Source organism: Orycteropus afer, unplaced genomic scaffold (genome assembly GCF_000298275.1).
Source record: "Orycteropus afer afer isolate SDZICR_OR568_19922 unplaced genomic scaffold, OryAfe1.0 scaffold00241, whole genome shotgun sequence".
Classification (NCBI taxonomy): domain Eukaryota; kingdom Metazoa; phylum Chordata; class Mammalia; order Tubulidentata; family Orycteropodidae; genus Orycteropus; species Orycteropus afer.
The window spans coordinates 2,917,966-2,931,196 of NW_006921828.1; the positions used below are offsets into that span (position 1 = coordinate 2,917,966).

Below are 13,231 nucleotides of genomic sequence, written 5' to 3' on the forward strand. Positions count from 1 at the left end.
TCATAGTGCTATGAAATTAAAATCAACAATAGGAAGATAACAGAAAAAGAGTAAACACATGGATACTGAACAACACCCTCCTTTAGAAAGACTGGGTAAGAGAAGAAATCAAAATTGAAATTCGAAAATTCCTTGAATCAAACAAGAATGAAAACACAACATACCAAATCTTTGGGACACACTAAAAGCAGTGATCAGAGGCCAATTTATAGCAGCAATTGCACACATCAAAAAAGAAGAAAGAGCCAAAATCAACACTTTAAACTAACATCTCTAACAATTAGAGAAAGAACAGCAAGAGAAGCTTATAGTCACTAGAAAAAAAGGAAATAATAAAGATTCCAGCAGAAATCAATGAAACAGAAAATAGAAGGGCAATAGAAAAAATCAACAGGACCAGAGGTTGGTTTTTTGAAAAGATCAATAAAATTGACAACCCACTGGCAAATTTAACAAAGGAAAAGAGGGAGAGAATACAAATAACACAAATAAGAAACTAAATGGGTGACATCACAACAGAGCCAACTGAAATAAAAAGGATAATATCAGGATACTATGAAGAACTGTACTCCAACAAATTTGAAAATCTGGAAGAAATGGGCAAATTTCTAGAAACACACCATTTACCTAAACTAACAGAGACTGATGTGGAAAAGTTGAACAGGTCCATCACAAAGAAAAGAAATTGAACAGGTCATCAAAAAATTACCAACTTAAAAAAGTTCTGGCCCAGACAGTTTCACTGGAGAATTCTTATAGAAGAACTGATACCAATCCTACTCAAACTATTCCAAAACATAGGGAAGGATGGAATCCTCCCTAACTCATTTTATAAAGCAAGCATAACCTTGATACCAAAACCAGGCAAAGTCATCTCTCAAAAGGAAAACTACAGACCAATATCCCTCATGAATATAGATGCAAAAATATTCAATAAAATTCTAGCCAATAGACTCCAATAACATATCAAGAAAATCATTCATTATGACCAAGTGGGGTTCATATCAAGTATGCAAGGATGGTTCCACAGTAGAAAAACAATCAATGTCATCCACCACATAAATAAAACAAAGAAGAACCACATGATCATGTCAATTGATGCAGAAAAGGCATTTGATAAAATCCCAACACCCATTCCTGATCAAAATTCTCAGCAAAATAGGAATAGAAGGGACATTCCTCAACATAATAAAGGTCATCTATGCAAAACCAACAGCCAACATTATTCTAATGGAGAAAGACTGAAACTATTCCTCTTGAGAACAGTAACCAGACAAGGATGCCTGCTATCACCACTTCTACTCAACATTCTACTGAAAGTCCTAGCCAGGGCCATAAGGCAAGAAAGGGAAATCAAAGGCATCAAAATTGGTAAGGAAGAAGTCAAACTATCCCTATTTGCTGATGATATGATCTTCTACCTAGAAAACCCAAGAGACTCAGTCAAGAATCTACTGGAACTAATTGAGAGATTTAGCATCGTGGCAGGATATAAGATCAACATCCAAAAATCAGTTGGATTCCTCTACACCAGCAAAGACATTGCTGAAGAAGGAATAAGGAATTCATTACCATTTACAGTGCCTAACAAAAAAAACAAAATACTTGGGAATAAATCTTCCCAGGAACACAAAAGACCTGTACAAAGAAATCTATAAAAAAACTACTTCAAGAAACCATAAGAGATCTACATAAATGGAAGAACGTCCCATGCTCGTGGATAGGAAGATTGAACATTGTAAAAATGTCAGTTCTACCCAAAGCAATCTATACATTCAATAAAATTCCAATCCAGATCCCATCAACATTCTTTAGGGATTTGGAAAAACCAGTCATTAACTTTATATAGAAAGGAAAGAGACCTCAGATAAGCAAAGCACTATTGAAGAAGAAGAACAAAGTAGGAGATCTCATACTGCCAGATCTCAAAACCTACTATACAACCACAGTAATCAAAACTGCCTGGTATTGGTTTCGTGACAGATACATAGACCAATGGAATAGAATTGAGAACCCAGAAATAGATCCATTGACCTATGGTCAGCTGATCTTTGACAAAGGGCCAAAATCAATTAAATGGGGAAGAGAATGTTTGTTTAATGAATTGTGCTGACAAAACCGGATATCCATTTGCAGAAAAATGAAACAAGATTTGTACATCACACCATACACAAAAACTAACTCCAGATGGATCAAAGACTTAAATGTGAAACCCAAAACTATAGAGTTCCTCAAGGATAAACTAGCAGCAAATTTAGGGGCCTTAATATATGGCATAAATAGACTATCAAGCATAACTCAAAATGCACAAACAGCAGAAGAGAAACTAGATGATTGGGACCTTCTAAAAATCAAATTTTTATGTACTTCCAAAGACTTCTCCAAAAGAGTCAAAGAGAGCCTACAGATTGGGAAAAAATATTGGTAATGATATATCTGACAAGGGACTTATCTCTAGAATTTGTGGAAAACTCCAACACCTCAATATCAAAAAGACAAACAATCCAATTAAAAAATGGGCAAAATGCATGAATAGACATTTCACCAAGGACAATATTCAAGCAGCCAACAAACATATGAAGACATGCTCATGATCATTAGCTATTAGAGAGATGCAAATCAAAACAACAATGAGGTACCATCTTGCTCCAGCACTAGTAGAAAAGTTCAACAAGATGGTAAATAACAAATGCTGGTGAGGTTGAGGAGAGATTGGGACTCGCATACACTACTAGTGGGACTGTAAAATGGTACAACCATTGTGGAAAGCAGTATGGTGATTCCTTCCAAAGTTGGAACTAGAAATACCATTTGACCCAACTATTCCATTACTAGGTATATACCCTAAAGAAGTGAGAGCCATGACAAGAACAGACATATGCACACCCATGTTCATTGCAGTACTATTTACAACAGCCAAAAGATGGAAACAACCTAGGTGTCCATCAACTGAGGAATGGATATCCAAACTATGGTATATATACATAATGGAATACTATGCAACCCTAAAGAATAATGTAGAATCAGCAAAACAACGCATAACATGGATGAACTTGGAGGACATTATGCTGAGTGAAATAAGTCAATCACAAAAGGACAAATATTGTATTAGTCTGTTATTGTAAAAGTCAAGGAAACATTTATCTATAGAAGGACATTTTCTTTGTTGGTTACCAGGGGTGGGAGGGGAGGGGAGAGAATACCGTTAGATAGATAGAGATAAGTTTTGATTTGGGTGAAGAGAAGGGCAATATACCAAATACCAAATGTGACTGATCAATATAGTGGTATTGAGGAAGAGAAAGACATAGAGAGGTACGTGGGAAGTACAGACAATAAAGATGAACCCTTTTGCACATATAGTACGGCGTGGTCAGTGAAGGCAAACACAGGTATACGGGTGGATTGAGGAGTGGACAGGCTGAACTATTAGGTATGTCTATGAAGTGGGGAGTGTACCCAAGAACAGGTATAGGGTTGGCATACAATGGTCCTATAACTTTGTGTTTATGATCTGAATTCCCTGGTGTATAATGGAGCTGACAAGGGGCAAGGTTGTAGTCACTGCTTGGTCACAGCCAGCTACCCAGAGGGACCAAGTAGTTGAACCTGCAGGCTTGGGACCATAGTCGCAGGGGACATCAAGCTCAATTGGCATAACATACTACACAAAACATTGTTCCACCTCCTACTGTGGCGAGTAGCAACTGGGATCTTAAAAGCAGTCAAGCTGCCATGTAGATGCAATGATGGGTCTCTCCTTGTCCAGAGCCAAGAAGAATGAAGAAAATAAAAAATTCATGGAAACAATTAATCCTAGCAACTGGTACACCATCTGATCTGCAGCCTACATGACTATGAGACCAGAACTAGATGGTGTCTGGCTACTATTGTCAACCACTTGGAAGAGGATCTATGTAGGAGATCCTGGATAGACAGGTAGTGCAATGTGGAATAAAACTCAAAATCATTTGGAAAAAAAAAAGGGGGAGGGCCAGGTTTGCTGGCCCAATAGAGCCTGGTGGAACCACTGAGACTATGGTCCCTAGCTGCCCTTCAGGTCTGGAATTGAACGCACGCCTGTGGCTTCCAGCCAAACAATAGACAGGCATATGAGTTGAACATTTACCTGAGGTAGATACATTCTTTGGAGAGAACAAGCATGGGAGAAAGAAGGGCTGCTTATGCTCAGGGAGACAGCTCAGGGGGCAGGAGTGCATGGAGGGATGCACACAAGGAAGAGGTAACTATGGGGAGGAAGTAGAAGGGGAGATGCTGCATTGTGGTAAATTGTGGTCAATGTCATGAGGCAAAGTGTATGTGAACTGCTGTATGGAAAGTGTATTTGCTCTGTAAATTTTCACCCAAATCACAATTAAAAAAAGAAATTACGTAATGTATTGTTCTTTTAATTTGCATAACAGCTGTGGCACATTCACAAGTCTTATCCATTATTTTATACACATTATCTCCTACAGATTATGTCGTACAATTGTATCTTATTTATTTATTAATGAATAGTTATAAAAAGAAATATGTCTTCTTTTGATTGCTCTCTAGTGCCTTCATATAGTTGGTTTATCATTGTTTTCTGAGAGAGCGTTGGCCTGAAGGCATCTCCTCTGCAGATGCCAGAAGCAAAATTGAGATGTAATATATAGAGTTGAAGAGACCGCAAATGGAAGTGTCAGAGTGAAGCACAAATTAGTAGAAAAACCTGGATATCCATGAATTCAGTTAATTCAAGAGACAACATAATGATTTAGCATATTAAAGTAAGAAGGGGCTTTTGACATCATCAAACCCAACCTCCCTCAAGTCAAATGAGAACATTTAAGGCTTTTGATCTCCTAGCTCTGAGTTCAAAGCTCATCATCTTACAATGCTACAAGATTTAGATGATTTCAGAGTAGTTTTCAAAATTCTTGTGTGTTTAATCATCAAACTCCTTTCAAAATCAAACAAAAAGACAAATTTTAAAAAACCACGAAACTCTCAACGTTTAAAACAAAGCAAAGCTGCTCTATTTGAAAGAGATTCCTCCAAGAATCCTCAGGGTTCATGGAACACAGTTTGAAAACCGCTATTTGGATGATAACACTTGGTGTTGTATGTGGAGTAGATGAGAACCTGAAGTCAGATGATTGGAGTTTGTCAGGCTAAACAAACAACAAAGATCCCACCCCAGAATGCAACATTATTTCTTATAAAACTATTCCTTCTTTTCAGTGACTTCTAAAAAGTGGAAGTCAGTGCTTTAAAAGAAGACTGTAGCTTTCAGCTGGAAGATGCTCAACAGTAAGGGTAAAAAATGAGTAGTTGTAGGGTCATCATTAGAAGCGTTGGATTTGAGCTAATGATATTGGGAATATCTTAATGATTTTGTTAACAGTAAGAGTCTAGATTGGTAATAAATACTTGGGGAGTGTTTGAACACAAGAGGTAAACTGAAAATAACTTATTATCTTCAGGCCCATAAAACCCACTATCAGTAAAATTTTTAAGCAATTTTAGCCACGCATCTACATTCCCTGGAGATAGATGATTCATCTCCAAGATTGAATAAGCAACCAGAAATCATTTTGAAAGGCTACAGGTCATGTTTGTCATGGTAATTTAGATATGTTTTGTCCATCATATCCTTCTTTTTAGATCTTTAAATTTCTAAGGTCTAAGGCCAATGATGGCATTTCTTTCTGCTAGAAATGTCTCATTTTGTAAAACTGGTGATCTAGATACCTCAGAGAATTGTTTGACCCACCGAGTTCAAATTATATCTGTCTGCAATATAAATTATTATTGGATAAGATGCTTGCAGAGTTCCAGTGGTTGGAATACACAAACATTGATTTAGGTCATTTCTGGAAGTTATTGAACAAAAGATTGAAATGAAGTGATTATTCATCTATCTAAGAGGCTAATGGTGTCACAGGGTCAAATCTCAGCATAACCATTTAACCTCAGATTTGAAATTTTATCTTGAGAATAAGACTTGGAATGTTGAAGAGAAAAGATTTCTCTGTTTCAAACCTTGAAAGAATGTGAAAGGCCAAAACTGATGGTTCTGTTTTAATAAAGTGGGATCAGTATATACTACTAAAACAGAATTTACATATATAACCTTATTCTGAGATAATAGTAAGGAGCTATAGTGACATAATGTATAAGGCATTTTGGCTACTAACTAGAAGGTCCATGGTTCAAACCCACCAGTTGCTCTGCAGAAAGAAGATGAAGAAATCTACTTCCACAAAGATTTACAGCCTTGAAAAGGGTCGCTATGGGGAGGAATTGACTCAGTGTCAATGGGTTTAGTTTTTGGGTTTTTTTTTTTTTTTTTTTTCCAGATATGTACTGAACCAACCTGTTCAAGTCTGACTTGAAGTTGTAATATAAACATAGAGTCATAAAATGTAGTTGAGCCTATACATTAAATGATAAGCACCATGTTGTTAGTTGCTGTTGAGTTAGCTCAGACTCATGACAACCTTATAAAATGATATTGAGAATATCCTGTGTCATACTTACAGCTGTTTATTTGAGCCCATTGTTGCAACCCCCATGTCAATTCATCTCATTGAGGATATTCCTCTTTTTCACTTCCCTTCTACCTTACAAGCATGACGAGAGATAAGTCCCACCTGCTGATGTGTCCAAAGTGAGATGAAGTATCATCTTCTAAGGAACATTCTGTATGTACTTCTTCCAAGAGTTTCGTGTTCATTCTTCTGTAACTCCATGGTATATTCAGAATTATTAACCAACTGCAGAGTTCCAAGGCATCAATTATTTGATCTTTTCCTTTTACATTATCTGGGTTTTGCATACATATAAGGTGATTAAAAAATGCCATGGCTTGAGTCAGCTACATCTTAGTCATCCAAGTGACATCTTCACTATTTAAGATTTATGTCCATATTTTTTATATTTTTTAAAAAGAAATAACCTGTATTTTCCATAATGCACTAATTTGGGCTATTTGTTATCCAAGGATATTGAACTAATGAACCAAAGGTGACATTTTAGAGAGAGGCATCAACAGTTTTCATCAAGCACAGGACTTTAATTTTCCAAATAAGAAAAGCTCACCCACTTAGATATGATGTATTTACTCTAACTGAATGGCAGTAGAAGCTGTCACTGTGTGGGTTTTGCCCTATAGATCTTCAATCAGCATGCTAAGTTAAAAACTTTTTATTTTGCCACTTATGTGATACTCTATTACTGATCACCATGGGCTCATGTCCAGATATTCACTTCAAGAATATGTTTATATCATTTCAAATGTGGCTTCTATTAAAGAATTTTCTTTGAAAACAATGAAACTTCCTGATGATGTCTCACAAAGGTTGGATATGTTGTTGATGTCACCTTAACCAACATAAATACCTACCATTGAACATTCTTGCCAAGCACTTTGAACTCCATAACCCTGTTGGAAGAGACGGAATGAGCCTTCAGAAATATTTAATTAGTCAGGACTTTGCAAGGTCTTTTCAAAATCCTCTCAAGGCCCTCCCTTTCCTGCCCCATTGCCTTTTTGAGATTTCAAGGTTTTCCTTCTAGCTCTCTATATTGTTGAAAGAAAGCAATGAATAAGCCTAAGTGTTTAAAGAAATTCATGACATTGAAATCTCTTTCTCTTCACGTGGTTTTGATGTTTCCTTTTTGAATTTCAACTTGACATTGCTTCATAAGTTACACCTGCCCTTCTGTTTTTTTTTTTTTTCTCTGACTTCTTTTGAAAAATTTGCTTTAGTTGTTAATATTCCACATAGATTTCTGTAGCTTTTCTTGTTTGCTTTGTTTCATGGACTCTGTGAGAGGTGAATATTCAGCAGGTTGAGTGTGAAATCATGCACACAGCTTCCATTACTCCTGTTAAGGTTACACATTGATTCCTCCAAACAGAGAACTAAAAAGGTATCTACAGTTTTGAGCTCCTGATGCATTAGTGGCAAGAAGATATGCAACAATGGCAGACTTGTAACTCTTTCAAGGATAAGGGTTATAACCCTTCATTCAAGTTAATGCTTGTTAGTGTTATAACCTTTTTTTTTTTTTTTAATTTGAAGTTGACCCTTTCGGCCTCCCTTCACATCCAGCAATGCATCATGTCTGTCAGTAGAGGATATGTAGAATTGTATTTTGCTCTTACAAAAGATGAAATTGCTTCTAGTTAGAAAGAAAAGAGAGTAGTGTTTATTCAGGGACCTAGAGACCTCTACTGGTTAAGTGACTTGTGGAGTATTTTTCTAATGTTGTTTATTATTGAAAATGGCCCTGATGTTAGTGATTTCCTTTAGAATTAAATAATAGATTATTTGAAGACTCACTGAATGAAAATACTGAGCTCAAGGTAGCTAAAAGTTCTATTAAGCATAGTGAGTAACATCTTCTAATTAAATACTGATATCAACTATGGTAATTAGGCCTACATTGATACACATAACCCTATAAAAATACCCTGTGAGCAGTTAGCATTTCTGAAAGATAGCTATGATGCTCTTGTACTTGGTCTTTGGGCTAAAGATCTTCTGAATTCATTTAACATAGTAGTTGAGCATGAATTGTGCCTTCAGCAAGACTTGATATTTTTTTAAGACTTTTATGGAATGTAGTACTAATACAGTCTTTATTTCCATTGAGGACAAAGAAGGAAAATATGGCATCAACTGAAACAAGGGAACTATGATAAAATTTTAGTAGTGGGTTAAAGAACTTGAGCTACATGAGGATTAAGTCCTTTTTGAATTCCTGCATCAGACTGTGAGTAAGACTTGGTTTCTTAACAAAGTTTAGGTGAAAATAGGACTGTCTTAAGGATTTGGGTTCTAGGACCCACACCTTTGGATAGCATTCTATCGGGACGAAATCAGACAATAATAAGCAAGTATGATAGTCTTGAAGGAGAAAAAACTCATGAAAGTTATCTGTAAAACCTGTTGGAGTAATATGTATTAGTTAGGGAACAAGCTCAGCTGCTGTAACATAGAGACCTCAAAATACAGTGGCTTAAATAAGTTTATTTTTCTCTCACTATAGTTCCACAGATAGGTAAGGGATACGAGTAGGCATCTGGGAGTATCAGGCTGCTTTGCTCTACAAGGTCATTTAAGATCAAAAGCCAGAAGGTCAGCATTTCCATCCTAAGTAAATAGCATCCATCCCTGAATCCAAGGTGGTTTCAGTTGTCACTGTTTTTCAATCAGTGGGATAATGGCAGGCATCTTTAAGTAAATAGCATGGAAGTTACTTTCACCACTTCTGCGCACACACCATTGACCTAACTAAGTCACAGGTTACTTTTAGCTGCAAAGTAATATGGAAAATGTACTGTTTAGCTTGGAATACATGGGACCAGCTAATAGTAGCAAGATTATGGCAGGTATTTCTCTTGTTGTTAGACACCGTCGAGTTGGTTCTAACTCATAGCAATCTTACATACAACAGAACATAAACACTGCCTGGTTCTGCACCATTAGCAGAATTGTTGCTATGCTTGAGCCCAGCACTGCAGACACTGTGTCAATCCATCTTATTGAGGTTCTTCCCCTTTTTCACTGCCTTGCTACTTTACCAAGCATGATATCCTTCTCCAGACACTGGTCCCCTGATAACATGACCAAAGTATTGCTCTTAATAAAAGTGAAAAAGGAAGTATAGATACTGGTGGGAGAGGCAGTTAATTTTTTCATATAGATAAAAGAAGTGCAGCTGGAATGCTCCTTGGAAGTAAGAATGGCCAGACTTCGTCTCATCTACTTTGGTCATGTTTTCAGAAGGACCACTCCCTAGAGAAAGATATCATGTTTGGTAACATAGAGGGGCAATGAAAAAGGGGAAGGCCCTCAATAAGATGGATTGACATAGTAGCTGAAACAGTAGGCTCAGGTATGGCAAGGATCATGGAGCTGGCACAGGACTGGGCAGTGTTTGATTCTGTTGTGCACAGGATCGCTGAGTCAGAGACAGCAGCACCTAACAACAACAACAACAATAGTAGTTTTGTTCATTCTGACCTTAGTGATTAAAGACCAGCAGCAACATTGACTACAAAAACTTGAGGGCATAGTATGGTGTACTGTTTCTAAAAGAACCCCCTGAACCTCTACCCAGCCTTGTAACTTGCATAAAACCTGAACAAGGGATTTTTGCCCCTTTGTTGCATATGATAAAAGTATGTTGAGCATACACTGAATGTATGTTTTTTTTCTTTGCCTTTTAAACTACTGTAGCTCAACCTAATTGGATTCAAAAAATAAATGATATCCACGTGGCCATTGAAGAAACTGTCTTTTGGGAATGTAAAGCAAGTGGAAGACCCAAGCCTACGTACAGGTGGCTAAAAAATGGTGAAGCACTGTTAACTCGGGTAAGCGCATGGATGATAATTATGCCTTAGTAGTGACTGTAATGTTTGATGTGGCCTTATTGCTATGGAAAAAATTGTTTCAAAAATAATATGCAACCAAATGCCCTTAATAGTGGAAAAAGTCAAAGTGAATTCCACTGATAAATAGAAAGTGGGTACAGAGTCATATTATAAGCTTCCATTAGACCAGATCTTTGGTCTTCACAGATTAACATCTATGGCTTTGAAAATTACACAGAAAGTCTGGAGCATGTACTTTTGCTGAGACACAAATCTGTGTGTGCAGTATGCAAGTGTGAATCACTTAGTGAGTGAGTGACCTCTCAGCACAGCATCTGTTACGAATTGAATTGTGTCACTATGTGTGTGTGTGTGTGTGTGTGTGTATATATATATATATATGTATGTATATGTATATGTATATATGTATATATATGTATATATATATAGTAAATCCTAACCCCTGTACAGGTGGATGTTATCCTGTCTGGGAATAGGGTTTTCTTTGTTATGTTGTGAGGTCATATCAGTGTAGGGTGTGCTTTAAATCAGTCACTTTTGATATATAAAAGGAGTAGAGTAGATGCTGAAGTATGGAAGGATAAACAAGGGAAGACATGTGCTACATGAAGATCATCAATGAATAATAGTATTATAATATAGCACTTTCCCTTTATAAAATGCATACAGTATGAGTAGAATTTTTCATTTACTAATTCAGAGAGAGCCTTCCCCTAGATCTGGTGCCCTGAATCTGAACTTCTAGCCTCCCAAACTTTGCGAAAATAAATTTCTGTTCATTAAAGGCACTCACTTGTGGTACTTTTCTTATAGCAGAACTAAGTTAATAAAACAGCATCCAAACTCCCATCCCAGTGTGGTTTTGTTATTCTCTTCTGTCCAGAGAGGCTTGTGGACAATGTGATGCAGTAAATTCACCATTAAAACACCCACTTGGCTCTCAGCATGTTGTTATTGTTCTTGTTACATGCCATTGAGACATCTCCAACTCATAGTGACGTTAGGAACAACAGAACCAAACACTGCCCAGTCCTATGCCAGCCTCATGATCCCTACTATACCTGAACCTATCGCTGTAGCCACTGTGTCAGTCCATCTTGTTGAGGGCCTTCTCCTTTTTCATTGACCCTCCACTTTACCAAGCACAGCATCCTTCTCCAGAGAATGGACCCTTCTAATAACATGACCAAAGTAGGTAAAACAAAGTCTAGCCATTCTCGTTTCCAAGGAACATCCCAGCTGCACTTCTTCCAGGAAAGATTTGTCAGTTCTTTTAGCAGTCCAAGGTACTTTCAGCATTCTTCACCAACACCACAACTCAAAACCATCGAGTCTTCTTCGGTCTTCCTTATTCATTGTCCAGCTCTCACATGCATATGAAGCAATTGAAAATACCATGGCTTAGGTTAGGTGCATCTTAGTCTTCAAGGAGATATCTTTGCTCTTCAGCACTCAAAAGAGATCTTTTGCAGCTGATTTTCCTAGTGCTATACATCCTCTGATATTTTAACTGCTGCTTCCATTGGCAATGATTGTACACAAAAACAGTACAACCACTGCTGTGAAGTCAAATCCGACTCATAATGACCCCTCCTTGGGTTTCTGAGGTGGTATCACTACATAAGTAGATCACTGAAACTTCCTTCCAAGGAATGGTTAGTAGGTTTAAACCACCAGCCTTCTGGTTAGCAGTCAAATGCTAGAGGTGGCACTATGCCACCAGAGCTTTGGTGGCATTGATGTATAACCAAGTAATATGAAGTCTTTGAAAACTTCCATCTTTTCTCCATTTATCATGATGCTGCTTATAGGTCCAGTTGTGAGGACTTTTGTTTTCTTTATATTGAGGTGTGATCCATACTGCAGACTGTATTCTTCAATCTTCATCAGTAAGTGCTCCAAGTCATCCTCACTTTCAGCAAGCAAAGTTGTATCATTTACGTATCTCAGGTTGTCAATGAGCCTTCCTCCAATCCTGATGCCATGTTCTTCTTCATGTAGTACAGCTTCTCAGATTATTTGCTCAGAATACAGATTGAATAAGTGAAAGGATACAGCCTGGACGCAGTCCCTTCCTGATTTTAAACCATGCAGTATTCCCATGTTCCATTTGAATGACAACCTCCCAGTCTATGTACAGGTTTGTCATGAGTGCAATTAAGTATTCTGGAATTCCCATTCTTCTCAATGTTATCCACAATTTGTTATGATCCACACAACTGAATGTTTTTGCATACTCAGTAAAACACAAGTAAACATCTTTCTGGTATTCTTTGCTTTGAGCCAGATCCATCTGGCATCAGCTATGATAGCCCTCACTCTGTCCCCTTCCAAATTCAGCTTTGATTTCTAGAAGTTCTTTGTCAATATACTGCTGTAACTGTTTTTGAATTATCATCAGTAAGATTTTACTTGCATATGATATCAATGATATTGTTTGATAATTTCCACATTCTGTGGGATCACTTTTCTTTGGAATGGGTATAAATATAAATCTCTTCCAGTCAATTGGCTAGGGAGCTGTCTTCCAAATCTTTTGGCATAAGCGAGTGAGTGCCTCCAGCATGGTGTCCATTTGTTGAAACATCTCAGTGGGTTTTCTATCAATTCCCAGAGCCTTGTTTTTCACCAATTCCCTCAGTACAGCTTCAACTTCTTCTTTCAGTGACATTGGTTCTTGATCATATACCACTTCCTGAAATGGATGATTATCTACCAATTCTTTTTGGTACAATGACTCTGTGTATTCCTTCCATCTTCTTCTTCTTCCTCTTCCTCTTCTTCTTCCTCTTCTTTTCCTCTTCCTCTTCTTCTTCTTCCTTCTTCTTCCTTCTT

At 37.3% G+C, this 13,231-nt stretch overlaps 1 protein-coding gene across 1 annotated transcript in view; it reads left to right on the forward strand.

Moving 5' to 3' along the window:
- The window catches only part of CNTN4 (contactin 4), a 566,343-nt gene that overhangs the window by 280,213 nt on the left and 272,899 nt on the right, over positions 1 to 13,231 (forward strand). Inside the window, exon 8 of the mRNA XM_042782091.1 lies at positions 10,239 to 10,375. Within this exon, the coding sequence (XP_042638025.1) occupies positions 10,239 to 10,375 (137 nt within the window). The remainder of the gene's footprint in view (positions 1 to 10,238; positions 10,376 to 13,231) is intronic.